Here is a 25,936-nt window from a genome sequence, read left to right on the forward strand (position 1 = left end):
GGGGGGGGGGGGGGGAGCATGACGTCCCTGTCAGAGGCAAACCCGAATGTTCTACTCACCTGCCGTACTGACCCAGGACGGCTTGAGGGGGGTTAACCAGGCCCAGGCCATAGTCAGAGCCCCTCACAGGACTCTGACCAGAACCCGGACGCGCAGTGAGGTTGCTTACCTGGTCTGGGGGAGGCCGAAGTTGGTGCCCACCCCCACGCGGGGCAGGCAGTGCACCACCTTCTTCACGGCGCCCGGGTCGGGGAGGTTGAACATGACGGCGGCTGGGGAAGGGAAAGACGGCGTTACGGGGCAGAAACGGAGGCAGGGAGACCCGGGACAGTAATGCAAACTCAGCCGAAAGAGCAAAGCTGTAAGGAGGAGATAATCCCGTCGTTATGGAAAAGAACGTGAAGCCATGAGATGAAGATGAACCAAAGCTACATTCATAACATGAGCTTCCATGATGATCTGCCTCCACGTCTGGCTGGGACACTCACTCCGGTTGGCCATGAAGAGCTCCAGCGCCGTGTTCTGTAGCAGGTAGCGCCGGGAGAAGATGGCACGGATCTCCGTGAAGAGCCACTTGCCATGAAGGCCCTCTGTGTAGGCCAGGATCTTTGGGGGTGGGGGGGTTTGGGGGGGACAGATGGAGGTGGGTGTTAGCGTACCACAGGCAGAAACGCGTTGCGATTGATGGCCTGTATTGATCAGTGCCCATGGAAAACACATTATTTTTAACCGGAGAATAGTTTCCATTCAGAATAACTTTGGGGGCGGGACGCTATAAATTGACCACTTACTCCACTACAAGATCATCCATACTTCTAACATGAAAGAGTTTCCTTATACAGAGAACATGCATGAATAGCGGTGAAGCTGCATCCGAATACGGTATTCAGCAAAGCACAGAAGGCAGGTCTTTCAGAAATATTTTAAGAGTGGTTTGTTTTAGGAAAGTAGAAACAAAACCTGCAGAATGTTCACAATCTGAGTACCTAAATTAGCAAAACAACATCATACCTTTAATTCATCAAAATTTACCTCCTCTAGCAGTTATTACAGCAGAGAAAATTTGAGGCATTCTGTCTACAAGGGACATTAAAAACTGCTCTGTTTCATGGGATGAAACGGTTAACTATTGCATTTAAACTTAAAGGACGGCCATGAATTTGCCATCATCACGCAACCAGTTAATAGGATGTCAGACATGCGCTGTTACATACTCTTTCCATGTTATAAAGGAAACGTGTTTTATTTGGCTTATATTTTCATTTATAGTTGTTCACTCAACTTTCCAACGCTTAACCGGAATTAAAAAATCCGCAGCTTGCGAAAAAATGAAAAAGTGTAAAACCTGTGGTGTGCAAAAACAGCAACAGCAAACGGATGGTTCATTAAGCGTCGTTCTGGCCATCACAATACAGTACAGACCAGGGGTAGGCAGCCCGGATCCTGGAGTGCTGCTATCCAGCAGGTTTTCCATCCTACCTTCTCTCTCATGGATCACACGTGATCTCAGGCAGATGGCAACGCATCAGGCAGGATAGAAGAGCGGCAGGACATCGGCACTCCAGGATCAGCGTCGCCTACCCCCAGTACAGACGCAGTATACCAAATAGGTATGTATACAGTGTGTATGAAGTTTGCATAGCGTCCATATTGCCTAACGTTCTGTTGGACAGAACATGACCTGGACTTGTGTACTACCAGATCTCTTAGGGGTTAATTTTTGTTCTTGGCATATGTCACTTGAGAGAAAACCATTTTTATGTATGATGATTTTTTTTGTGTTTATGTTCTGTCTGTTCAGCGTCTTCATATCAGGGTGGGTGGGGGGCAGTTTCACAATGTTCACACAGGCATTTATTAGTGTAGTTTAGAGTTTTGTTTATGACAGAATGTTGTTTTTGAAATGAGTTTCCTTTCAAAGTTTATAGCTATACATAGTTCATTATAATAATTATGAACACTTGTATGTAATACTGGCTTATGTTTTTCATAGACCCAGTAAGTTAATTGTAGAACATTTTAATACATCTTAAAATTAGATGAATAAAATGAGTGCAATAAAAACAAAAAAAAATGGATTGTTACACGCATTTCCCCTTTTATTCGAATAAAAACATAAATAAATTTTGCTGCCTGAAAAAATACAGATTTAAACGCTGGGCTCAATCCCTACTGGTGAGGTGACACACTCAGATAATAGATACTCAACAGAAGAAGCAGGAGATTTGGTAACGAAGCAGTGGTAGTAGGGCTGAGCGATATCATATCGATATTTTATCGCGCATGTGCAATAATCACCAGGGCTTCAGGTGACCGGCGAATCATTTGGCTGGACACAAGCTTTTCAGGATTATACAGACGTTTATTTATACCTACAATTTAAGCAGATTAGTAGTACAGCTAAAATATTAATGAGATGTGTTTTGTGACACCCAAAAGTTAGCAATCTGTATAAACTTGGTGTATCTTTTTGTTTATTAAATTCGGTTAGCGGAGCACACCATACAATACTGTTTTGGTATACTCTGGTTTGGTATACTGTGGTTTGGTATACTCTGGTTTGGTATACTGTGGTTTGGTATACTTCAGTGCGATATGAAACAGAAAGGAACAGCTCAGCAGCCACCACATCCTCTAAAAGAGGAGATCTTGCGGATAAACAAGGTAAAAAGATGTCGATGGTGTGGTGCTACTTTTTGCAGTTTAAAGTCTGACATATTTATTAAACATAAGGATATGCCAAATTAATACTGACTACTGACTTTTGGGCATCATAAAATGCCTCATTAATATTTTAGCCATACTACTAATCTGCTTACCAATTTGTGGGCGTAAATAAATGTCTGTATAGTTCAGCAAACCTGGCGACCGGCCAAATGTTTTGCCCGTCACCTGAAGCCCTGGTGATTATTGTGCGTGTGCGATATAATATCGATAGGATAGCATGAACATTTCAATTTTTACAAAGGTCCTTCATGAATTAGAAAATGCTTACAGCATCAAACAGCACAAAGAAAACTATGGATGCTGTTGTATCTGTTGTAGCAAAAAAAAAAAAAAAAGTAACAACACAAAAGAAGCCATAATGATTTTGCTCGACCAATCACAGAACTTGCAGCCAGCTAACAGGCCAATCAGAAAGAGAGACTCCTGTTGAACCCTCATTAGTGGGAGACAGCTCGTCCGCCAGGTTCTGGGCCATTCCTGTAGGGCAGTGACGGACCTGCAGAGGGGATGGGAATGCCCGGCGACGCAAAGCCGAAACCGGCTGGCTCCCTCTAGAAGGGGGGTTAACTATCATTTTGTCAGCTGGGGCTCGGGAAAAGAAATAAATTACGGAGCCTGTGGATGAACTCGGCGGAGTCTCTCGACGGACGCGGAGCTCGTCAGAGTAACTTGTTACGGAGCGTGTCAGCCGGCGTGACACTCCGCCGACGCCACAGCCTGTCTGTGCAATTCAACCTCATCTCATCTTGTTGTTTTGCCGTTTACTCCCCCCCCCCCCTTCCACCGCTACCTTGCTCCTCTCAGAGCCTAATTACCAAGGTGTTGTGGACTGGCAAGGAGGGGGCCACTTCGCCCTGGTGACGGAGCGGGAACAGCATTAATCAAAAATATTCAAATGAGCAGAGCGAGGGTGTTTGGGGGGGGGGGGGGGGCTCTGTGATGGCAGCTCCTAAAGTGCTCATTAAACGGGGGCGACGGCACCGGCAGCAGCTGCGGCCCCGGCCCGGCAAAAGGCCGACGTCTCCCTCCGGAATCGCATCAGCCGGATCGCCGGACCCACTTCAAAGTCTCTGGAGTTCAATTAAATGTGGATTAGGCGGGGGCTGCCCATCCGCGGGGGCCCGGACAGGACCAGAGAGGCAGGACCCGGCCCTTCGCTGTCTGCCGGTCGCCATGGCAACCGCATCGCATTCCACTCGTTTTCCAGCAGATTCTGCGTTTTTTTTTTTTTTAATGTTTGGTGCGTTTACTTCAGTTGAAGTCAAACTGAGAGAAAAAAAAAAACACACTGGGATTCAATAAATTATTTAAGGAGCTTTGCGGCCGCCGTTGCTGACAGGCCATCGGAAAGCGGGCAGAGGCCCTTTAACGCGGACGTCCGTCTGTTTCCGCTCCTTGCCACAGGGGGCGCCGCAGGCGCAGAGCTGCGGGAGACTTTGCCTGTGGCTCCCCTCTGCCGGCACGTTCCTTTAAATGCCCTCACAGCAACCTGACATGCTCAACAGGACGAGACGTGCAAATGGGGAGGGGGGCTGAGCCAGAGCCTGTGGCTTACAGCCCCTTCCCACATCAATGCTCAGTGGTAACAAGCTACAAAAAAAATCACATCAAATAACTCAAATCATATGAAATGCTCTCCTCCACTGTCTTCTGGCATTCTTTCTTTCCCTTTCTCCCTATTTCATGAACTATTTTGTATAAATGAGGCAGTAATGTAATGCTACCCACTCCTGTCCAGTATGATATTGTGAAAGAACATAGAAAAAAAAAATAATTTAAACTGAATATCAAATACTCTTCATAAAACAAACAATCTAGTACGTTTAGCTGAGCAGACAGACCCAACTATCTTTCAGGGTGACCTTTCAAAGTGCGGCACTGTGCAGAAGTCATAGGCAGCCAAAGGAAATGTTTAAAGCTATTTATCTGGGTAGTAGGTGTAAATGTGTTCCGAACAAAAACACAAATCGATGGGAGAATTTATGAAAATTAAGCATAACAAGAAAAACTGACAAGAATTTCTTTGGTTCGCCAAAAAGTCACTTAATATCTTGTTGGCTATTAGAACACAGCTTCAGCTCCCAAACAGCTCTCCTCAGGGGCACCTCAGCCACTCCATGTGTTTGTTACATTTCACCAGCAGCTCACTTAAATCATAAATTTTATGAAAAAAAAAAGTAAATGAAGTATCGATTAGCCATATGAAATGTGCCAGTGGTCTAGTCAAAAAAATACATGGGGTGTATTAGATGGTTACGGCAAATGCAAGTTTTGAAACGGCTAAGATGAAACACTGACAGACATAATAACATGAAGACCAATTAAGCATCATTTCAGCAGACGGCCCAAGACTTTCACACAGTACTATTCAAGGGCTTAGAGAACGTGATCCAAAACAGGCCTACGTTTGTCGCGTCTCCCACACAAAAGAATGAGATGCATAATTAGCACTTTAATCTAATAAACGCTAAATTAAAAACAAAGACAGAGCATCTTTTTTTCCCACCTAATGACAGCACGGTCCCAGTCACCTGGGGTTTCGAGGCCTGAAGCAGGACGTGGCAGCGCATTTTCAGGGGAAGACAGGGGTGCAGGTCACATGTGCAGGGAGGGCAGGGATGTGCAGCCCACCTTGGCATGGCCTGTACTGCCTGGGCTGGTACACGTATATATTGGAACGTGTCTATGGCCTAATCCCAGATCGACCAGCAGGACATGCAAGGTCAAGCCAGAACACACTGCAGGAGGCTGAACGTCAATTAAGTTCCCACAACCCCAGCCTCCTAGACAGAAGGTCACCGACAAAGATTGTGACACTTTTGAAGAAGAGCTTAACTGTGGGGCACAGCAACAACTATACAGTCGACGAAGGATAACAAACAAACATGAGCGGAATCAGAAGCCGGTGCTAAACCGTGCTCCCTCCAGACGGAGTTACTGTTCAATGACGGCAGCTGGTGCTAAAACTCAGACCAGGGCGCCAACGCAGTCAGCCTGCGGCCCGTGTCACTTCCACAGCGCGCATCCACGGCAGATTAGCCACCGGACGGAGACAATAACCTTCTTCTGGGGATCAGAACTGCAGAAAGATGACCTTCAGGGATGAGCGCGCATGGTCACACCTACTCAGATCTGATGCAACCGACTCGCTGGAAGCGGAACCTCACGATCTCAACGTCCCTTTGATCTGCGGCATGGTGTAATTTATGCAGGAGAGAAATGGAAATATGGTGGGGGGGAATCTAAGACTACAGAAACAGCCACTTAAACGGTCTCTATTTCAAGGAGAATTCGCAACGGAGTAGACGAACAGGAGCTAAGTCGCCCAGCCAATGGGAGAACAGCTAGCCTGTGCGGCCAGATGCTTGTTACCATGGATTCTGGTGGAATCGAACCCTGGGCCACTAATGTGTCAGGCAGTGCGGAACATGTTCTGAGTACCTCCTGCCATGCGTGAATTAGACCTGATACTCGGTGGTGTAAATATCCGTGGTTTTACCATACGGCTCTGCTCAATACTACCACCACCCCCCTACGCTCCCCCCACGAGGTGCTGCTAGCCAATCACAGTGCTCCTCGTTAGTCTGAGCCCGGTGGCCCATGTGGGGGTGGGGTACTGCTGGACGCTTCGTTCTGAGCACCGTCGTTCATCTCTGTCGACGGGGGCGCGAGCCCACAGATGAAGAGGGACACATGAAGCGAGATATCTAAACCCCCTCCTCAAAAACTACGGACGCTCCGCTAGCTCCAGCCAAGGGGCCTGTCCATCACCCTAACGACCCCCCCACCACACACACACACACTCTGCCAGGGACAGAACTCAGCCATGCGCCAGTTTTTTGGACAAAATTTAATTGAAATCGTCCTACCAGGCTGCGGGTGCAAATATCATGGTGGGGGGGGGGGGGGGGGGAGATAAATGGGGCGCCGAACAAGGTCCCCATCAGCCAGGAGCTCAGCCTGTGTGTTCAGCCTGATAAGAAAGATGGTGTGGGTGGGGGGGGGGGGGGCACATTTACCTTCGGCCGACAGACTCGCCATTATATAATGCGTAATAAGTGGACATTAAAACGGTTAATTCGAGACGTCGGGGCGGGCACGACGCCACCGCTGCCGCGAGCCACAGCCGCCGCGCCGCGGAAAACACCGGGCCTGACGTCCGGGTTAATACGCCCGCCGCCTCGCACGGCAAAATGGGGTGATTGAAGTTCAATTTGTATCCTGTTATTAAGCGTTTCCGCATGGCTCGATGAGTGCAAGGATAATGGATGTGGGATTTATCACTGCCTTTTGCTGGAATGAAGTGGCAGCACAGATAAGGTGATGAGATTAATGAGTGCGGGGCAGGGGGGTGATCAATCAGAGAGGGGCACGCAAGCCACTCCAGGCACGCAATACAATCCGCAGTCAAAGCCCACCTGCCCCTCTGTGTCCCGTGACGCCTGTGTCACTGCGGGCGGCTTTTACTGAGCAAAGGTGCCGCTGACATCACATCCGGGCGGCTGTCACTTACGACCAGTCAGTCAGTCATTGACTGAGAGTCAGAAACGATGCAAAATAAAAGCCGAAAGCCTGAGTGACTGAGTGAATGAATGAATGAATGAATGAATGAATGAGAAAGAAGCCATTTGGCAGGCATTGCCTGTGAGCCTGACTGCCTCAGCCAATCACATGTGACGATCAGCCACTGCGGTGACTCGATGGTGTGCGAAAGCAGGCAGTGGCAGCCAGCTTCAGGGGTATCCTACACGCAGTGGGGAGTCGAACGTCCACCCCCCCCAACCCAAAAAAATAAACCCTTCAGCAAACGAGTTAGTCAGATTAACGAGGAGCCAGAGAGATGGGCTGCCTAATGAGAGCAGCCACGGCCACGGGTCCTACTCTGCCACACCCCCCACGCACCCCCGACCCCTCACGGCGGCAGTACGGCTCCAGCCTGCCCTCCTGTGCCAATTAACCGGGGGTCCGTCGGCGGTCAGGCTGTGGCACCAGGAAGCCACATATTACCCTGCCCCCACCGACTACACTGAAATTCAGTTGGGGTGGGGGGGGGGGAAAGAGCCCCCCCCCAATAAACAGAGACCTCTTCATACAAGACGTGGCACGTGATTGGTGCTGAGGGCCCAGCGGTTCGCAAACTGGGAGGGAGTTGACCCGTGCTGCTTGACCGCTCACACACGTGTCACGTGATGCGGACCCCCAGATCCACGCCAAGGCAGAGAACTATCCAGCGGGACATTGGTGGAAAACAAATCACCAACCAGTATGAAATGTGAAATTACAGAAACCCATGGCCCTATTTCTGGGAGCTCACAATGTACATGAAGTTCAGATAACATCCTGCACACATTTACTAGCTATTCTGTATATACTGTTTACATATTATGTCATTAAAAAAAAAAAAAAGTCAACTCACTCAATTGCGCTGTGCTGATGTGCGAAACGACATGTTAAATGCAGTTTTGAAGTGCGACTCTAAGACTGAAACTATGCCTGTTATCCGAGTCTAAGCAACATTTGAGTTCAGCACTGCCCACCCCCCCCTCCCGTGCTCTCTGGAAAGGCTCTGGGGGCATCCAGCCTGAATCCTCCTCCCTAATAAGGATTAAAATGCCTTTTGTTCCCTTCCACTGTGTTTGCTAACAGGTTAGCCTTTTCACCCTGCCCACACTGTGCTAGCAGCTTAGCCTTTAAAGCGCAGACAAAAGTCTTCTGTGGATTTATAAAAATGCCAGAGTGCTCTCCGGGTTAATTGGAGGAGAAGTGAAGTCTTTAATGCGGCGACTCATTAAACATTTAGCCGCTGTGGAGGTGGGCGGAGGAAGAGGGGCCTCCGGGGCCACTTCAGGAGTAATATGAGGGCAAGCAGGCGGAGGAGTGAAGGCAGGCGAGCGTTCCATATACAGAAAAGAGAAAATGTTTTTTTTTTTTTTATTATTTATTTGTTAAGCTACATAAAAGGGGTAAACGCTCTGGCTAACGCTAATGGCTAATGCTAATGGGTAATCGTAAATGCGAACGCTAAAGGCTAACTGTAAAATGCTAACAGTAAATGCTAACCATAAAGGCCGAGCCAGAGAACTCCAAAGACCTCCTCTAGCTTCTGAATTGAGAACAAGTGCTATTTTATTTTTCTAGGCCAATTACACAAAGATAGGGATCAGAAGCACCAGAGGGTGTTACCAACGCCCCCCCGCCCCCCCACACACCCCTCCCCTGTGCCCGCCCCACCACTTCAGATCCCACATCTCTCCTCCCAGAGTTTAAATTCAAGGCGCTTTAACCTCGGGGGCCGGGAGGGCGTGACGGAATGGACGAGATAAAAGGCGGATAAGGTGAAGCGAGTGTGGAGAAGGGCAGCGTGAAATTCGGAAGACATACGCAAATAGGACAGGCTTGCAGCTCCAGGCAGACTGACGGTTAGAGACCTAACAACAAGCAAACATGGTGAAGTACGTACTGGTGCATCTCCGAAAAATAGAGCCCACTTGTAATGGCCAACAAACGAACAGCGACTCCTCAACGAAGACTCAACACAAATATTGACATTATTATGTATTTAGCAGACGGTTTTACGCTAAGTGATGTACATTTTCGAGAAAGCAGGGTCAGACCTTGAAGCAAATGGGGGTTAAGGGTCTTGCTCAGGAGCCCAAGAATGACATCACTCCACCGACCTGGAATCTGAACCCGCGACCTTCCGATCGAAGGCACAGGGTCCTAACTCACTACTCGCCAACAAAACTAGACTGGCATGGCTCTGGTGAAGAACAGCTGCCTTAAAACGAGGTAAAATCTGAAGGCTCTGAGTAAATTCTAAGGAGGCGAGCTTGTTGACTAACCCGGCCCGCTGGCCCGACAGGAGGCCATCCCGACGGTGGGTGAAAGGCCGGTGTCTCTCTTATGCAAAGCCCTGGCTGTGAGTGGCACCCGGGAAAAGTGGTGCAGACAGTTCGGGGCTTGGTGCGGAGCGGTTAAAAGCCCGCCGGCATTGTCCCAGCTCCCCCCCCCCCCCCCCCGATCCACCGCCACATTCAGGCCATTGCGGACATCAGACGAGTTCAGATTAGCCACCATTATCCACCCCCCCATTTGCTGTGCTTTCCGCGGATTCCCCCACGCCGCCAGCGTGCCGTTTCTGAAGCGCCAAGGAGCCGCTCAGAGGTAACCTCTCCCTAATCCCCCTATTATTGTGACCGTTAATTGGATTGGGAGCGAGTGGGGACGGGGGGGGACTTTTTCCACCAGACAGCGCTCAGGGGGCTGTGGACGGCAGAGGGGAAGAGGTCCTACCACAGGAATCTGGGCCCGATTTCTCTTAACCTTCTTAATGCTACATCGTTCTTAAGTTAAAAGATAGAACTTACGAACGACGTAGACTTAAGAAGGCTTTGAGAAACTCACTCCAGGACATTTTAGAGTTAGATGCACTGTACATTTACTGGGAAGTTAAATGTTGCAGTTAAGCTTTTAGGATGCAACTTTCCATTCTGACAAAAAACTAATTAAATCAGAGGCGTGGTCAGCTAGGAGGCCAATTATGTGTTTTAATGCTCGTTAGTGCAAGAAGAACCTTGCAGAGCTACATAAACACCAAGAGGAGATTCCAGATACTGCAAAAGGAGGTCTTTGGTAGTTACTTTTCTGGATATGAAATACGTTATTCATTTTCATGTACCCGTTTTATGCACCTACTTTTAATCATATTTATAATGAACGAACAAAAACAATTGATTATAAAGTTTTGGCACATGCGCACACACACGTTTGTTTTACAGTTTTCACACTGCACGAAATGCAAAAAAAGTCATTAGATCAATTAACCAGAGAGATTCAGGAGCCGAAGGCTGTTTCCAGGACCGGCAGACCAGCAGCAAGGTGGGAAAACAAGCAGCAATTCCCAGAACGAGAAACGCGATACGGCACTTAAGGAGCCGGGCAGCCATTCTGCGAAATTACATCCGTGGTGACCAGCCGACACACGTGCTGTGGCGTAGTAGGAGAGAGCCGAGATTTAGCTGGTGTGTGTTTGGGGTGGGGGGCCATTCCGGACAGGCTGGTGGGCAGGCTGACGGCTTTTTAGGCCACTTGCAGAGGCCCCGGCACGATCCCTTTAAAGCCGCGTGCAGGAGAGAAAGCTGTCGGCTGTCAGGCCGGTGTGGAGGGAGGGAAGTCGCTCACACCGACCCCGCTGGCTCCGTGAAAACGACTGAGCCACGTTCATGTGCGTCTCCGAACCAGCTAAAAACAAGCTGAATATCAGCACCCAGGCTGATGACCCGTAACGAGCAGAGTGCTACCCGGTCGGATTTCCCCACATTTCAGCCACGCTCTCTGGGAAGCGGGGATTAAAAATCCTTTAACGGCATGAAGCGCTGGCGAGGGACCGGCTCTGGGCCTCGCAGAGGTGTCATTCCAGGCAGTCTGGACGCGTCATTAAACATAACGGCCGCGGCCAACGCTCACCCCCCCGTGAGAAAGCTCCTGCCGACCACGGGGCGCCCCTGAGGCTCTGCCCCCACCCCACCCGGGTCAACACTCAGCGGGCCATCATCGTCTTGAGTAAGATCCCACCGTGACAGTTCTTACCATTTGCGAATATGCAACAGTGCAAAGTCAGAAACGGCGACAAAATGGAAGACCGGCTCGTGTTGTGTTGCAATGAAATCTGAAGGCACGACGCTAGATGCACTGACAATGTGTCCTGTGGGTTAGTGTGCAGATTAAACCCCTTTTTCACTAGGATGGGGGGGGGGGGGGCAAGGATGAGAGACTCATTACTGTGACACACAGACATGCATAGGGGGCAGCCAGCGGCAAGTGAAAGCAGGAATACATCACACGCCACCTGGAACAGGCAGCTCATTCCGACACACCGATAAAGCCGGGGGAATCATCTTTGTGAGACTGACCTTGAACTCAGCAAACCAGACGGGTACTGAGAAAGCATTACTAAAACATGACAGAGCTGCTTGAGCTTACAGAAGGCAACTGTATAAACCAATAAGCATAGGGTAACCGCAGTCAAATGAGAACACTGCCATCCCTGAAAAGCAGGCTACGGTCTAATTTCGCTTTAAAAATGTGTGATGCACAGAGTGGGACTTTGGCTAACTGATGACCACTATATAGCCAGCATGCACTGAGAGGATCAGCCAGTAGCAGGGGAATGTAGAGTGGATCAGCCAATGGCAGAGGAATGTTGTGAGGATCAGCCAATGGCAGGGAAATGTTGTGAGGATCAGCCAATGGCAGGGAAATGTTGTGAGGATCAGCCAATGGCAGGGAAATGTTGTGAGGATCAGCCAATGGCAGGGAAATATTGTGAGGATCAGCCAATGGCAGGGAAATGTTGTGAGGATCAGCCAATGGCAGGGAAATGTTGTGAGGATCAGCCAATGGCAGGGAAATGTTGTGAGGATTAGCCAATGGCAGGGAAATGTTGTGAGGATCAGCCAATGGCAGAATAATGTTGAGAGGATCAGTCAATGGCTCCTAGGAAAACTAATTACCGGAAAAACAGATAGAAGAAGGGGAGTGGCAAACCAACACCAGGGAAAAGTCCTTCAGAGCTGTCAGATCTAAGATGGCTAGTGCCTCATATGGGGCGTAGCTGAGTGCCTGACGCTCAGGAATCCCCAAATCAGCAGGCTCGTGGTATACAGCTCGATCCGAGAGACATTAGTCATCGTTAGTGGGGATCTGACGCCGAGGCTAAGTGCCTCCGCGCCAGGACCCAGCAGCCATCACCTAGCCGCAGGCCTGTCGTTAAGGTTCGTTTTCGCGGAAATCCCGGCCGCGGCAGTCCTGCCCGTCATGCTCTCCAACTTTCTGGGAACCAAGTGGCCAGATCTGCAGACTTCCCCGGAAGTGTGAAAAAAATATAAAGAATGCATTGTTTCATTAATATTAATATCCAGAAAAATCAATCCGAGCACCCATCGATGAATACTGAAATTCATATGGAAGATATGGTGGACATACGTCCAAAAAAAGTGGCCAATCGAATTATACATCAGGCCAATAAATCGACCGTCGTGGTGAGAGAACGGTCGACGTGAGACAGTATAAACGCTCAATTCCTCTCGACTCTGTGGCGTGGACTTCACAAGATGATAATGTACTTTTTGACTGAGTACCAACAGCGACCTGTATATCTTCTTTAGGATAACCCTATTCTAACATCCGAGACAGCGACAGTCTTGGGAGAACATATCACTGTTATTGATGCGGATAGAGAGTAGATAAGGAAGGGGTGTTAGGGTTTGGGTCTGCCTCCATTGGATTTTTATTATGGAGGTGCTAGGAATTGGACAGCTCCGAATCTTTCCTCCACAAATACACAAGCGCTGGGGAGTGAACCAAAGCAAACAGCTTTCATTCTACGCTCTGCTGTTCATTCGGGCAACTTGCTGCTGTGCTTGTTCTTGAAGAACGCAGACAACAAATTAAAAAGCGGTATAACCGCACAGCTACACAAGTCCAGTGTGGAATATTGCAAAGCAGAGTTTCCATGCACTCAGGGAATGCAAGGAGGATCGTTAGACTTGTCTGTCGTGGAAATGTACGCGGCTCGGAAACGGATGGACCAAGCAATCTCAAGTAGAATCTTGTTTCTAAACAACAAATCGAAAGTGTGTGTGTGTGTGTGTGGGGGGTGAAAACTGAGAACGCCACATGATGGCTTTAATGATGATGAGCCGGTCCTTGGTAAGGAAACGTTTAATGTCTTCCAGGTGCTCTAATTACACCGCCAGGCCTAGAGGCGAGAGCCAGGAGGCCGTCTGCTCCATCTTTCAGCCAGGGTTTGTCACGGAGCGCCTGAGCGATTTATCGATTGTCCCAGGATGCACTCTGTCAATGCTGGGGGGGGGGATATGAATGAGAGCTGTGGCAACTCTTCTCAAGCTCATTGATAATGACATACCTGCTTTAGCTGCCTGTTATCCATAGTACAAACTACTTAGGGTTAACGGGAAAATCAATGGGCTCTTGGAGTCTCTGACTGGCAGCTGCAGTTGTGTGTGGGGGTGGTGGTGGTGGGGGGGGGTTAGAGAGTGGGTGGGACAATCCGCACAGAGCCGCCCAATGATCCAGAGCATTCTTCCTTCAGCCCAACGATTCCCCAGCAACTAGCCCCTCAAAGCTCCTCCTGACCCATTATAAGGACCGCAGAACGTCACCTTTCACTGGTCACCATGCGACAGGGCAAACCCCCATTATAAGGACCACAGAAAGTCACCTTCCACTGGTCACCATGCGACAGGGCAAACCCCCAACACACAGGGTGGCACCGATCAGATGCCCATTTCTCTCTGGTCCACTTAACGACGACAAACTCAAAACTCACGGTCACAAATTCAAGACTGATCTTGCATTATACCAAATCATGACCCAGCAGATACTGTAAGCAGGCAACCTTAACATGATATGACCTAACACTTCCTGACAACTGAGCAAAGCCTCGACTGGCGACACAAGCCTGTGTGTTAAGGTGCGGCAGACGACACATCGACAACATCCAGGAATCGTTATCCGAGTAGCACGGCAAAACCAATTTCTTACCACAGTGCATCACGCTCACTTAACATGGCGCGCGACACAGAGAGCGGCCAACTGTAGGTAAACAGGCGGTCAGAGCGGGTGGGGTGGAGTGTGTGTGTGGGGGGGGGGTGGTTTGGGGGTATAAGGCCCATCTGTTCTATGACTTCATCATATCTGCTGAGCAGATGCAAGGCCCTGCCAAGCAATTAGTAGCGTTGGGTGATTGCCTAGGCCACCTCCTGCAGCGGGATGCAGCTGGGCCCACGGCCTGGAAGAGCCGGGCGTACGGCGGGGCGGCGTGGAGCCGCTGGCGGCCCGCCATCTTCCTAGCGCGGCTCAGGTTTCCGCCAGGAGGGAGCAGAGTGCGGCCCTCGCCGAAACTCCTCCTCATCGCTCGTTTTAAGAGCACAAAGTGTACCAGCCCAATCACACATTACCCGTGGCAGCCCTCTCACTGAATGTCGAGGCAGTCCGCCAAATTTTCATTCAAATTTAAACAAATGTTAAATGACGTCGACACTAATTTGGTCAGGAATGATTTTTTCTGTATCTGACGTCAAGTCATAAATCTGAATTTTGCAAATAGAAGGATTATTTTCTAGGCAGTCTGCGCAAAACCTTTTCTTTTTTAAATAGGTGGACAGCTTGAAAATTAATTTTTACAAGTTCAAAACATGATAAATTTCACTTTTCTTAAGCTGCAGAGGATTCTTATTTGACCTACATGAAAATCTGGAGCCAGCTGACTGATCGCTCAGCTTATCTGCTCGGAACAGTTATTCGGTAAAAGCGTTTTCCTTGCGAATCGTGTGCGCGTGTGTGTGTGAGAGTGTGTGTGAATGCGTGTGCACATTCACAAGAACAATCCACAGGCCAACCGAACTGAATATTCAAAAGGAACCGCAGGCAAAGACTGATGACACCGTCCAGCACAAACAAGGAAGTGGCACGCCTTTCAGTATAACATTGTATCTCATATTCCCAGCTTGCAGGCCGGGCATCCTGCAGGCCTGCAGCAATTAATAAACATCAATCACTGTCTCTGTATCGCCGGCAGGATCTCACTCTTTTGCATGAACAAAAAAAAAAAAAAAAAAAACACATTTCATTTCTTTAAACAAAAAAAGGAAAATAGTCCTAGCGTAACTAGTTTGATCAGCCAAAACGCACGGCCTTGTGGGAACCTGTCAGAAATGACCCGTAACGGAGTAAATCATAAAGGGGGTGTGGTCACTCCCTTTACACTTCCTCACGTTTCCCCCGAAAAACGAGCCACTGGCATGAGCGGAGTCGGCCGACGGGCGCGTCCAGGATCTAGGGCAAGGTGATAATAAACGGCGGCTTTTAAGGCTCCCCCCCGCCCCCCCAGGATGATCTGGTAGCTCGCTGGGCCCTTGGTGGGGGCTTATCAGATAGTGCGGTGAAAAGGCACGGACACTGTCCAGCCCCGTCAAGAGGATCACTGGGAAGAAGCCTTACAGACACAGATCAAAGCCAGATCACTGCAAAGACCCCAGTCTGCCTCTCTTTTTACCCCCTATTCAATAAAAAAGCTCTTTAGCATCCACAGATAATACTAGATGTTTTAAGAGAAGAAACAGAACGGAGAAGCGAAGATCTTTGATAGTCGAGAGCCTCAAAGCAGCTGTTTTGCATCCAAGGTTTCCTTCACTTTTTCCATCCTTTGTTTCCCCCGCCCCCGACACCGAAAATCCGGAATACCTTCCCGGCAGCCGTGCGCCGTCCAGCCAACAGGAGCACGGCACAACTTTTGCCGTTGCTGTGTGTTAAAATGGCCCGTGGCTCAGATTAAGAGGAGGCCTCTGCTGGCTGAAAACAGAGGGGGACCCTAGTGGGATTAGGCAACAGTAAAATATACTCAAGTTACTGTAACACCAACAGTTTACTGCCTGCCCCCCCGCCCCCGGCACCCAGATGTTCACCTGACCCAAGGGCTCACCCCAAACCAATTCTGCATCTTTGCCAAAATACGGGTGGGGAGCTCTGCTACGCCAAAGGAGGAAGGGAACAAACCGAAATCAAGGAGAGGAAATCCTTCCCTGACACGCAAGACATGCAACGATGGCTGACGGAGGTCGATGCTGAAATGATTGGCGCATGTTTCAAGGGGAGTTAATTAGCCGATTAACGGTCTGCCTCTCTGCTGTGTTCACAGACCACATTATATGACCCCTCCCGAAAACTGTCTGGTCTCCAGGGGCCTCCGTTACCGGTGCAACAAAAGCGGCACTGAAATCCACCAAGAAGAGCGGCAGTTTTGGAGCGAATCCGCCCTCTCGGAAGAGCTGGTGTGCTTTACCGCAGGACTCGGCTGCTGAAATACATCACACAGCCCCGCTATGCAAATTAGCAAGACAATTTAAAAGGGTTAGGGACGTAATCCATCCCAATCAGAGAGCACAAAAACAGTTTTAGATCTTTTTTTATTCAGAAGACGAATACTAATTAAATATGTCAGATCAAACTGATCCAAATGTTTATTTTGCAATAAAAGAAAATCAATCAGTAATATTCAGTAGATTACAATCTTGGTCTAAAATTTTAAATATCCACATTTTAAATAATAACAGCTGTCAGACAATTTATTACAATAAACACAAAAATGACTCAAAATATGCTCCAAAGATGATTCAAAGTGCCTTCCACACTGGGATTACCTGAGAGAGATTACCTCACGGAAACCTAAGCAATAAATTATAACCGATTTGGGTCATCAGCACTGATAGAAGGCTTACAGTGTCCTGGAGGAGCCTGAGGTGAAGAGAGACTCTACACACAGCAAGTAAGGCCTGGTTGCTGGTGTTCAGAGCTCAGTCACTGCAATTTTCCTGTGTTTGCGCGCGTGTGTGTGTGTGTGTGTGTGTGTGTATAAACATCTTACCTTATGGGGACACAACGTCCCCACAACGTGATGAATACCCATTTTTTTTTTTTACCTTATGGGAAAACTTTTATAAAAATCAGTGACTGCAATGAAAAATCTAAAAATGCAAAAACTCCTGTATTTTGTTTGGTTACTTATGGTTAGGGCTGGGTAGGGGTTAAGGTTGTCATAGTTAGCATTAGCATTTTTCCCATACAAATGAATGAGCGGTCCCGAAAAAGATATGATTACACGACTGTGTGTGTGCGTGCGTTACAGGTGGACCCAGATCTTTGCTATTTTCAATGTAACCATTAGTTAAAATCACCCGAAGGAGAAAAAACAGCTCACACTTTCCACATTTAGCAACAGCCTACATTTATGGATATTAAACATACTACTAATAATAAAATATACACACCCTAACACCATAAAAATAATACTAACATTTTCCTGAAATGGTCCTTAGTTATACATTTAATGTGTTTCAACATGTATGAAATTTCTCATTTTTTCTCCTTTTTGAATATTTTTTTTGAACCTTTGCTCTTCACTTTAGACAAAACGGTTGTTTAAAAAAATAGGTCTAAGCATAAAACACTAAACTCCATAAATACTTGTGAGTATTCCTCCATTTTCTGTGTGTGATTCATGGGAAAAGAATGCTAAGTCTCAACAGCTACACATTTTAAGAACCTCTACAATAAATCAAGCTGTTGAGTAAACCCCACGTCAATTGTATTTTTGGGCAATTACTCTAACCTCCTCGCTCTACCTTGAGGAGTCTGCAGCCTCCGAAACTCTCAGCTTTACACAAACTGGCCATCTTTAACCACTGTGACTGCGTGTGTATGAGAGCGGTAATCAACTCGAATCCGTCTCACACCTGTTATTTAATTCGACAATAAATCCTTTGTGGGAGTAAATGCCTCAGGTATGGCAGTTATGTATTCATTTATTATGCCTGGATTTCTTAATCCAGACACAATTTTGGAGGCCAATTTAGAGAATAAAAACACAAAGTGACCAAATGCCTTAAGGTTCAGGCAGAGGGGAAAAAAACAGTAGTTTTGATTCACAGATTAAGCTTTTAACCATTGAAGCATTCTATCAGATACCATCAATAGATTTGTTCAAACTGTCAGTATTTTATTTAACGCTCCAGTGTTACTACATGCTGTTTTATTTATACCACTCGCTTTACTCACTTATTTAGACAAACACAGCTGATCTGCACACAAAGATGACAGCCGCTTCAGCAGAGGACCAGCTGTGCCTGCACACAACGTTGCGGCTTCTGCCATGTGTTTATCAGCGAACAGGCCGCTTAATTATGCTCAGTATGTGCATCTGATTGCTCCTTTAGCTCTAACTTTAACTCAGACTGAACGCAAACTCAAACGACAGCCAGGTCTGGAAGGTCACGTGACACTTCTTGACCTTGCAGCACTGAAATACAGGAAAAGGCACCATTTTGATTTTTTTTTTTTTTTGTCTTCTGAAGTGTAGGTTTTGTGTTACTGCTGCACGGTCAGGCTCTGAGAGTTTATCGGCCTGCAGGCAACCGGTTTAGCCCATTTTTCTACACTGTACCATGACAACTGCCGCCCCCCGGCTGCTTTTACCTTCCCCTCCATATGTCTTGAACGAAAGACTGAGGGAAAATAAGAGTTGAGCAATGTGGCACGACATGTGTCTTTGACTCAAAGGCTGCGAGGGTAAATCTGATGCAAGTGCAGTTTGCAGACCCTATGAAGTCGGCGTCAAAAGCAGCGCAGACACTCTGCTGGGTGCGTTTGTCCCAGCAGAGCCAGAATCTCCTATTCTAGCCCAGTTCTGCACCAAAGCAAGGCAGACCACAGGGGTTCAGTGTCCATAAACTCACAAGCGATTATCCTCCTCATGTAAGGAACTATTTGCTCAATAGTTAGCAGAAATGCCACCAGACCGGTATGCATACACATGTGTATTGCTCATGAAGGACATCAGAGATAGCTCCTTTCAGGAATTAAAATATCAGGGGAAGGTTGACCATACATGGAGAGATTACAGCAGAGTAACCAGGTCTTCCAGTCAGGTTTACAGGACCTCCTGGCCAGAATTAATTTCATATGTGTTTATTCCATACTAGCATTTTAAAAAGATTAAAAAAAACGCAATCCTATTAGCATCTCATAACAAATGCATTTAATTTCTAAAGCAGTGTTTTTTAAACCTATGTAGGGAAACATAAATTGTTAGTAATTTAACTGGTTAAAATATTTTATAAAGTAATGTTAACTATTGTTTACAAGTATTCAAACAAAAGTAATCGACTTTTGACACAAAATAATAATCATTTGCCACTTCAGTTCAGTATATGGTAAAATTGCTCTCTGAAGCCCATTAAGCTACCGTACTGAACAATGACCGCTAATAGCATCGCCCTTTAACACGCACAACAGCAAACAAACGATCGCGCTTTAGCTGAAAACCTGTCCGGAGTGCGTAATAAAGTTACCGACAAGCACCGCCAGAAGCTCGCCTCATTAACTCAGGCCCGAAAGAGGGCCAGCGCATAGCCGTGAAAATAGATCGATAATTTGCAAGGAATTCAAATGGTTTCCATTGAACAGGTATTTATTTGTGTCATTCACTGGGCACGCCGCGCCGTCCGCCGGCCACACAGCAGCCAGCCTTTACCGCTTTTCCACAATGAGCCCTTCAGGAGGCTGTGGTGATCGGTTTTTAAGTCATCAAACATGATGTCTGGGGTGACACGGGCTCTTCCATTACAGTCCCGGCGAAACCAACATAAATTATTCATCCGGACAAGTTGTACCGCGGATATAATTATCATATTAAAACCGTAAACTGAGGCATACGACCTCACAAACACAAACTTAGCACACACGCGACACAATGACTACATTCATACGCTAGAAATAAATCGCATTAAAAATGCATAAAAAGGTCATTAGTGTATTAAGCAAAAAATTTGGTAATTTTTAAGAAACTGGTAAGAAACATATACACGAATTTAACACGTGTGCTGCTAAAATGTGTTTTTTCATGCATTATATCATAAATAAATTAACGAAATGACAATGCAAATTAATGCGTGACGATACCGCGCTTATTTCACAGTAAATATCCTATACTTTATATTTAAAAAAAAAAATCAAAGGGAGCGGTAAAGTTATATACCGAGCAAAATACTTAAAATACTCGTAATACAACGGTCCAATGTTAAATGGAAGACTCGTGTTTATGACCTTCATCCCTTTAATACAACATTGTGATAATCTCTCGATTCCCTAATTCAAACAACATAAGTTGTTCCGTAAGGCGACATACGACACAGCAGACAAAATGTATGTTATGTAGTGCGGTTGTTACTGTACAGCCATGAAACGAGGACATTGACTAAAAAGAAAAAAAAAATTAGGCAGAATTTCAAATATTCCTTTCGTAGCAATAAATTTCTCGAACTAGCATAAAATACTATGAAACGCTCAGGGGGTAAAACAAAAAAGTACTCAAAGGCCGAAGTAAACAGTCCTGGATAAACTGGCAGAGCAGAAAAATTCGGTCCTTAATTCTGTTACGGAGTAAAACGGCGCGTCTAACCTGAAGACGGACGCGCCTTCCTGCTGATTACAGTCATCTCTGCCGCAATTACCGCTACACAAGAAAAGGACGGTTTTGTTGTACGTATATTCTGGAAAACTGATATCAATATATTTACAATAAGCACATGTAAAATAGGAATTATGAAGTGAGGCAGAACTGGCAAAAGAAACATCTTTATGATAAACCTTAAATAAATCTGCAAAATTTCCGGAGGCAAGACTCTTCGGTATAACGGCATTTTAAATGCTAAAGAGAAACGGGGGAAACAAAGAAATGAAAACAAAAATGTATGTATTTATTGGTGTTTTATGCGAAGAAAAAAACGCGTAGACAGCACAGGTGATGCGCCGTTTGTGTTGCATGCTCAGCTTCTGTGCACAGTACTGAGAGACAGGGCACGGCATATCTATGGGAAAATACACCAGGTTTCAAATACAAAAATGTCTGTTGTAAAAAAAAAAAAAAACCCAAAAAAACAAACATAGCTAAAGCCTATGTTAGAAAGCGGTGATCCCTCGCCGCTCTGAAGGCTGGTCCCCTGACCCGGCTTCGCCGACGCACGGCGCTGGATGTCAGCGGGGAAAGTGACTCTCCGGCGCGGCGTGTTTAAAGGTGCGCCGGTGATTGGCTGCTTCCTCTGACAGCTCAGCAGTTGATTGCAGGACGAAAAGCCCGACCCCCTTTCACTCGGGCTTACGGACCATTCATAAACTAAACTCCAAGCACTCCCAACTGAGTCCGGACAACAAGCAGACAAGGTTTAATAAGGCGCAGTTACACGGGGCTAGAGTGTGAGAGATGACTGATCGCCGCCAGCCTTTCGCCTTTTAGCGTATATAGCCGAAAAGGAGGACAGTAATCACACTGACCCGCTTCGCCGCTTTCACTGGACGCATCCGTCAGATATTTTTGGCGCGCATAATTTCTTCCCACAATTAACCTCCACCCGGTGTTGCTCTGCCTTTTTGGGGGGAAGTTGTAACCTTATTTTCTCATTAGTCTGAAGCGCTTGCCTCTGGCTACCCGGTAAGCATTGGATCCGTCAACGTACTGCGATACTCCGGTATACAGCCCGGACCTCTGCCCAAACATGATAGCCACACAGGCGAAGCTTGTTTATCAGCTCAACAAATACTACAACGAGAGGTGTCAGGCTCGTAAAGCGGCCATCGCCAAGACTATCCGGGAGGTATGCAAGGTGGTGTCGGACGTCTTGAAAGAGGTCGAGGTGCAGGAGCCGCGGTTCATCAGCTCGTTGAGTGAGATCGAGGCACGCTACGAGGGGATGGAGGTTATCTCCCCGAATGAGTTCGAAGTGGTGCTTTACCTGAACCAGATGGGCGTTTTCAACTTTGTGGATGACGGGTCCCTGCCGGGATGCGCAGTCTTAAAGCTGAGCGACGGCCGCAAAAGAAGCATGTCACTTTGGGTAGAGTTTATCACCGCCTCGGGGTACCTCTCGGCTCGAAAGATCAGATCAAGATTTCAGACTCTGGTGGCACAAGCCGTGGATAAATGCAGCTACCGTGACGTTGTCAAGATGGTAGCAGACACCAGCGAAGTGAAACTAAGGATCCGAGAGAGGTACGTCGTTCAGATCACCCCCGCTTTCAAATGTACCGGCATCTGGCCTAGAAGCGCGGCGCAGTGGCCCATGCCTCACATCCCCTGGCCGGGTCCTAATCGGGTGGCAGAGGTCAAAGCCGAAGGTTTCAATCTGCTTTCTAAAGAGTGCTACTCGTTAACCGGGAAGCAGAGCTCCGCCGAGAGCGACGCCTGGGTCTTGCAGTTCAGCGAAGCCGAAAACAGGCTCCTGATGGCGGGCTGCAGGAAGAAATGCCTGTCCATCCTAAAGACGCTGCGCGACCGTCACCTCGAGCTGCCGGGACAGCCACTCAATAACTACCACATGAAGACCTTGCTCCTATATGAATGCGAGAAACATCCGCGGGAGACCGACTGGGACGAATCGTGCCTCGGCGACCGGCTGAACGGAATTCTCCTGCAGCTTATCTCGTGCTTGCAGTGTCGCAGATGCCCCCATTACTTCTTACCAAACTTGGACCTGTTTCAAGGGAAACCTCATTCGGCTCTGGAAGCTGCAGCAAAACAGACATGGAGACTCGCGAGAGAGATTCTCACCAATGCCAAAAGTTTGGACAAATTATAGACAATAACCCAGCGAAAATATTCCGGGTAGTACTGAGAGACGTTGCGGGCACACTCCGTTTAAATGCGCTCGACACGAGATCCCTTGATTCTCCAAATAATGTGAAAAGTCTTTTATTAAGAAGCAAATGGGACATTGCAAGAAAGTTAAGGTACCTTTTAAGAAACGTATTCTCTCTGTCGTTTGGTTTTGAATGTTTTCACAAAGTGAAGAACCTTTTATTTAAATATATGCATAAAACTCTAATGCAAATGGAAAAAAAAAGAAAATGTAGAGTGCCAAGTTCAAATTTTGATCATGTGAGCTAAAGCTGAGATGTTAATAAAACCTAAACGGAATGCCATTGTAATTCGGCGTTGTCTTTACTTGGGAATACCTGATTTTAACGCAACTGCTCGTTTTAAAGTGTGAAATTTAAGCAAAACCAACGTGAAATCTTTTAACTCACTTAAGCAGCTTTAGGGGTTTATCCGTGTCATAAACATCGAATTGCCGATTTAAAAAATCTTAGTATACCTGCGGTCTTTTTTTCATTTTGAACCCATCCGTTAGAGCAACGTAATAATCCATATTGTTATTTTAGACATTTAAATTGCAGCCTATTAAATCCAGGTTAGGCATATTATTATTCTTTAGTAGCATAGATAACAGGGAATTAAAATGCTCAGCAGTGACATGCCGAGAATATCCCAAAGAATAACATGTTGCTTGTCAATTCAAACAGTCGATTTGTAGTGCGGGCTGATGTATTCAATTAATTTTTTAAAGCGTTAATATTATTTAGGGCTACGAGACTGGCTGAATTCATGGATAACTAATCCCCTTTCAGTTAATAATTTTTTTACATAAATATGAGGCTAAAGTTAAGCCAGCCAAAATAAGTTTTAAAATGGAACAACTAATTTCTGTTGTAATTAATTGAAATCTAAGTACTTACAACTTAGTTTTAAAGGCGCAATTTTACTCATTAAAACGCTGGTCCCAATGACACAGATAATCAAATAAATGTCGAATAATTTAATCCTTAGAGTGTTTAGGGTGAAATAATGCCACATCGTGTTTATTATTTTTGCGGCAGCTTTCAGTGTCAGTCCGTAATTTAAGTAACCACTGAAACTTCGTTTTTTAAAATAAATTATTTAAACAAATTATTAACGCAAAACGACTGTTCTCATTACGCAAACGAAGCTATGGGGTTTTAAAAAACTCAAGTCAGTATTTACATTAGCTGTACGAGAAATAGAACAGGAATAATAAAATACATTTCTTTAGGTCACAGATATATTTTAAATGAATGTTACACTAAAATTTGAAATCAAAGTACCGCCCGTAACAGTGATGTGTTACCAGTGGGCCAAAAAGAATGGGAATGTTCAGCAAATTCAAGCGAAACCCGTAGGCCCGCGCGCAGATACACTATACGAAAGGGAAAGCGACGAAACGGGTGTCTATGCCTAATAAAATCCCGTAGTAGGACAACTCGCATCCAGCACCGTTGTAACTGACCGCGTTCCATCTAAAGATAGCATCTAAATGGCCTTTTCTTGTAACATGGGAAATCCCTCTTACAATTCCAGTGTATCAGGATGAATACAAACAGAACATTAAAAGTCTTAAACCAGCTATAAAATTAGAGCATCATTTCAAAGCATCCAATGATATGATAGTTTTACAGCACTATATTTCACGATTAGTGCTTCCCATTTTTTCGAAAAGATGTTTCTGCATAAGGCCGCGAAATTACATTATTTTCATTAATAGCAAGCATTCACAAAAAGTGTCCTAAGTGTAGCTGGCAATGGCTCATATCACAGCGTCCAAAATTTCACATATTATAGTATGTTATATATCATAATGCGTATTATAGTTATGTTTTCAATGCGAGTTGTTTTCTTTGGGGGGGGGGGGGGGTCTAACACAATATTTCTTTTTATATGCGTTGATGCACACCAAAATACTCGTCTTACACTATGTTGAGCTTTTGTGTTGATGAGTTAAACGGTCTCTTACCTTTGGATCGATTTTCTTAAAGCTAGGATCCTCCTCATCCACCTCGAAGTAGAGTTCCGATGCTGTGATGGACAAGGTCCCTTTCACCACCACGGCAGGGGCAACCAGCTGCGCACTGGTGCTCAAGTTTACTGGGCCTGAAAAACGGTCAAAAGGAACCGGGATGGTCAAAAAAAAAAAAGAAATTACTGCACCACATCGCAGACACTTAAAAACAGCTATTGTTTGAAGCTACAACGGAACCCGGAAGACTACACAAAAACACAAAGACAACGCCAAGGACTGCTAATGGTTGTGTTTGCCTTTTTCAAAGCCTGTAACAATACAACAAACCGTCAAAGCATGCTTCGATAATGCAGGACAAGATCTGATAATGGAAATCTGATAAACCCAAATTGAATATCCTTACGAGCTAAATAGTTTTAAAGATACGTATCTCTAAATATAAACATGTCACTAGTAATAAAGATTATTATTAGCATTATTAGCATCATCAGCCGTAACGATAGGCCTACATATTTTTCATCTTGATTAAAAGCAGAAAAATATCCCTTTAAAATGTAATTGTTTAAATATGTTTCATTACATTTAAACGCAGAAAACTCAAATATTTTAATGCGATAAATACATAGACAGAAAACGCAGCGCTCGAACAGTAGAAATGTTTGCGCGCGCGTAATGAAAGATCCTGAAGGTCCTGTCAGATAAAATAAACTGTCAATCAATTCACATTGATTTTCTAGAGTAAAGGTATGGTGTCTGTTTAATCTCTCATCAATCTTAATTTATGCCAAGTATGACAATGAGAGCGCGTCGCTCAGGGGAGTCTGCTGTAGGATTTCCCCAGGATCATAAACAGCCAGATGAACTGTATTTGCAGCTGGGCATTATACGCGCGTACCCAATCCGTCTGATTTTTACCATGCACGCTCTCACGAGAGAAGGGAACCCCAGATATTTATTTACAGTCATCCCTTGCCATGTGAAAT

At 46.2% G+C, this 25,936-nt stretch overlaps 2 protein-coding genes across 3 annotated transcripts in view; one reads left to right on the plus strand and one right to left on the minus strand.

Moving 5' to 3' along the window:
- The window catches only part of lrba (LPS-responsive vesicle trafficking, beach and anchor containing), a 156,765-nt gene that overhangs the window by 39,136 nt on the left and 91,693 nt on the right, over nucleotides 1-25,936 (minus strand). For both annotated transcript variants that reach the window (XM_072706912.1, XM_072706911.1), the window contains exons 39-41: nucleotides 24,948-25,084; nucleotides 489-606; nucleotides 170-272 (exon numbers count right to left, since the gene is read on the minus strand). In XM_072706912.1, coding sequence (XP_072563013.1) covers nucleotides 170-272; nucleotides 489-606; nucleotides 24,948-25,084 — 358 coding nt within the window. The remainder of the gene's footprint in view (nucleotides 1-169; nucleotides 273-488; nucleotides 607-24,947; nucleotides 25,085-25,936) is intronic.
- mab21l2 (mab-21-like 2) lies at nucleotides 21,473-23,271 on the plus strand. The gene has a single exon (XM_023799360.2). It carries the CDS (start codon nucleotides 21,858-21,860, stop codon nucleotides 22,935-22,937), a length of 1,080 nt encoding a protein of 359 aa, XP_023655128.1. The 5' UTR covers nucleotides 21,473-21,857; the 3' UTR covers nucleotides 22,938-23,271.

The sequence above is a fragment of the Paramormyrops kingsleyae genome, chromosome 25 (genome assembly GCF_048594095.1).
Source record: "Paramormyrops kingsleyae isolate MSU_618 chromosome 25, PKINGS_0.4, whole genome shotgun sequence".
Taxonomy (NCBI): Eukaryota; Metazoa; Chordata; class Actinopteri; order Osteoglossiformes; family Mormyridae; genus Paramormyrops; species Paramormyrops kingsleyae.

What these genes read in the sequence shown, in the direction of transcription:
- mab21l2 (XM_023799360.2), top strand. Translation starts at nt 21,858, where the DNA reads ATGATAGCCACACAGGCGAAGCTTGTTTATCAGCTCAACAAATACTAC.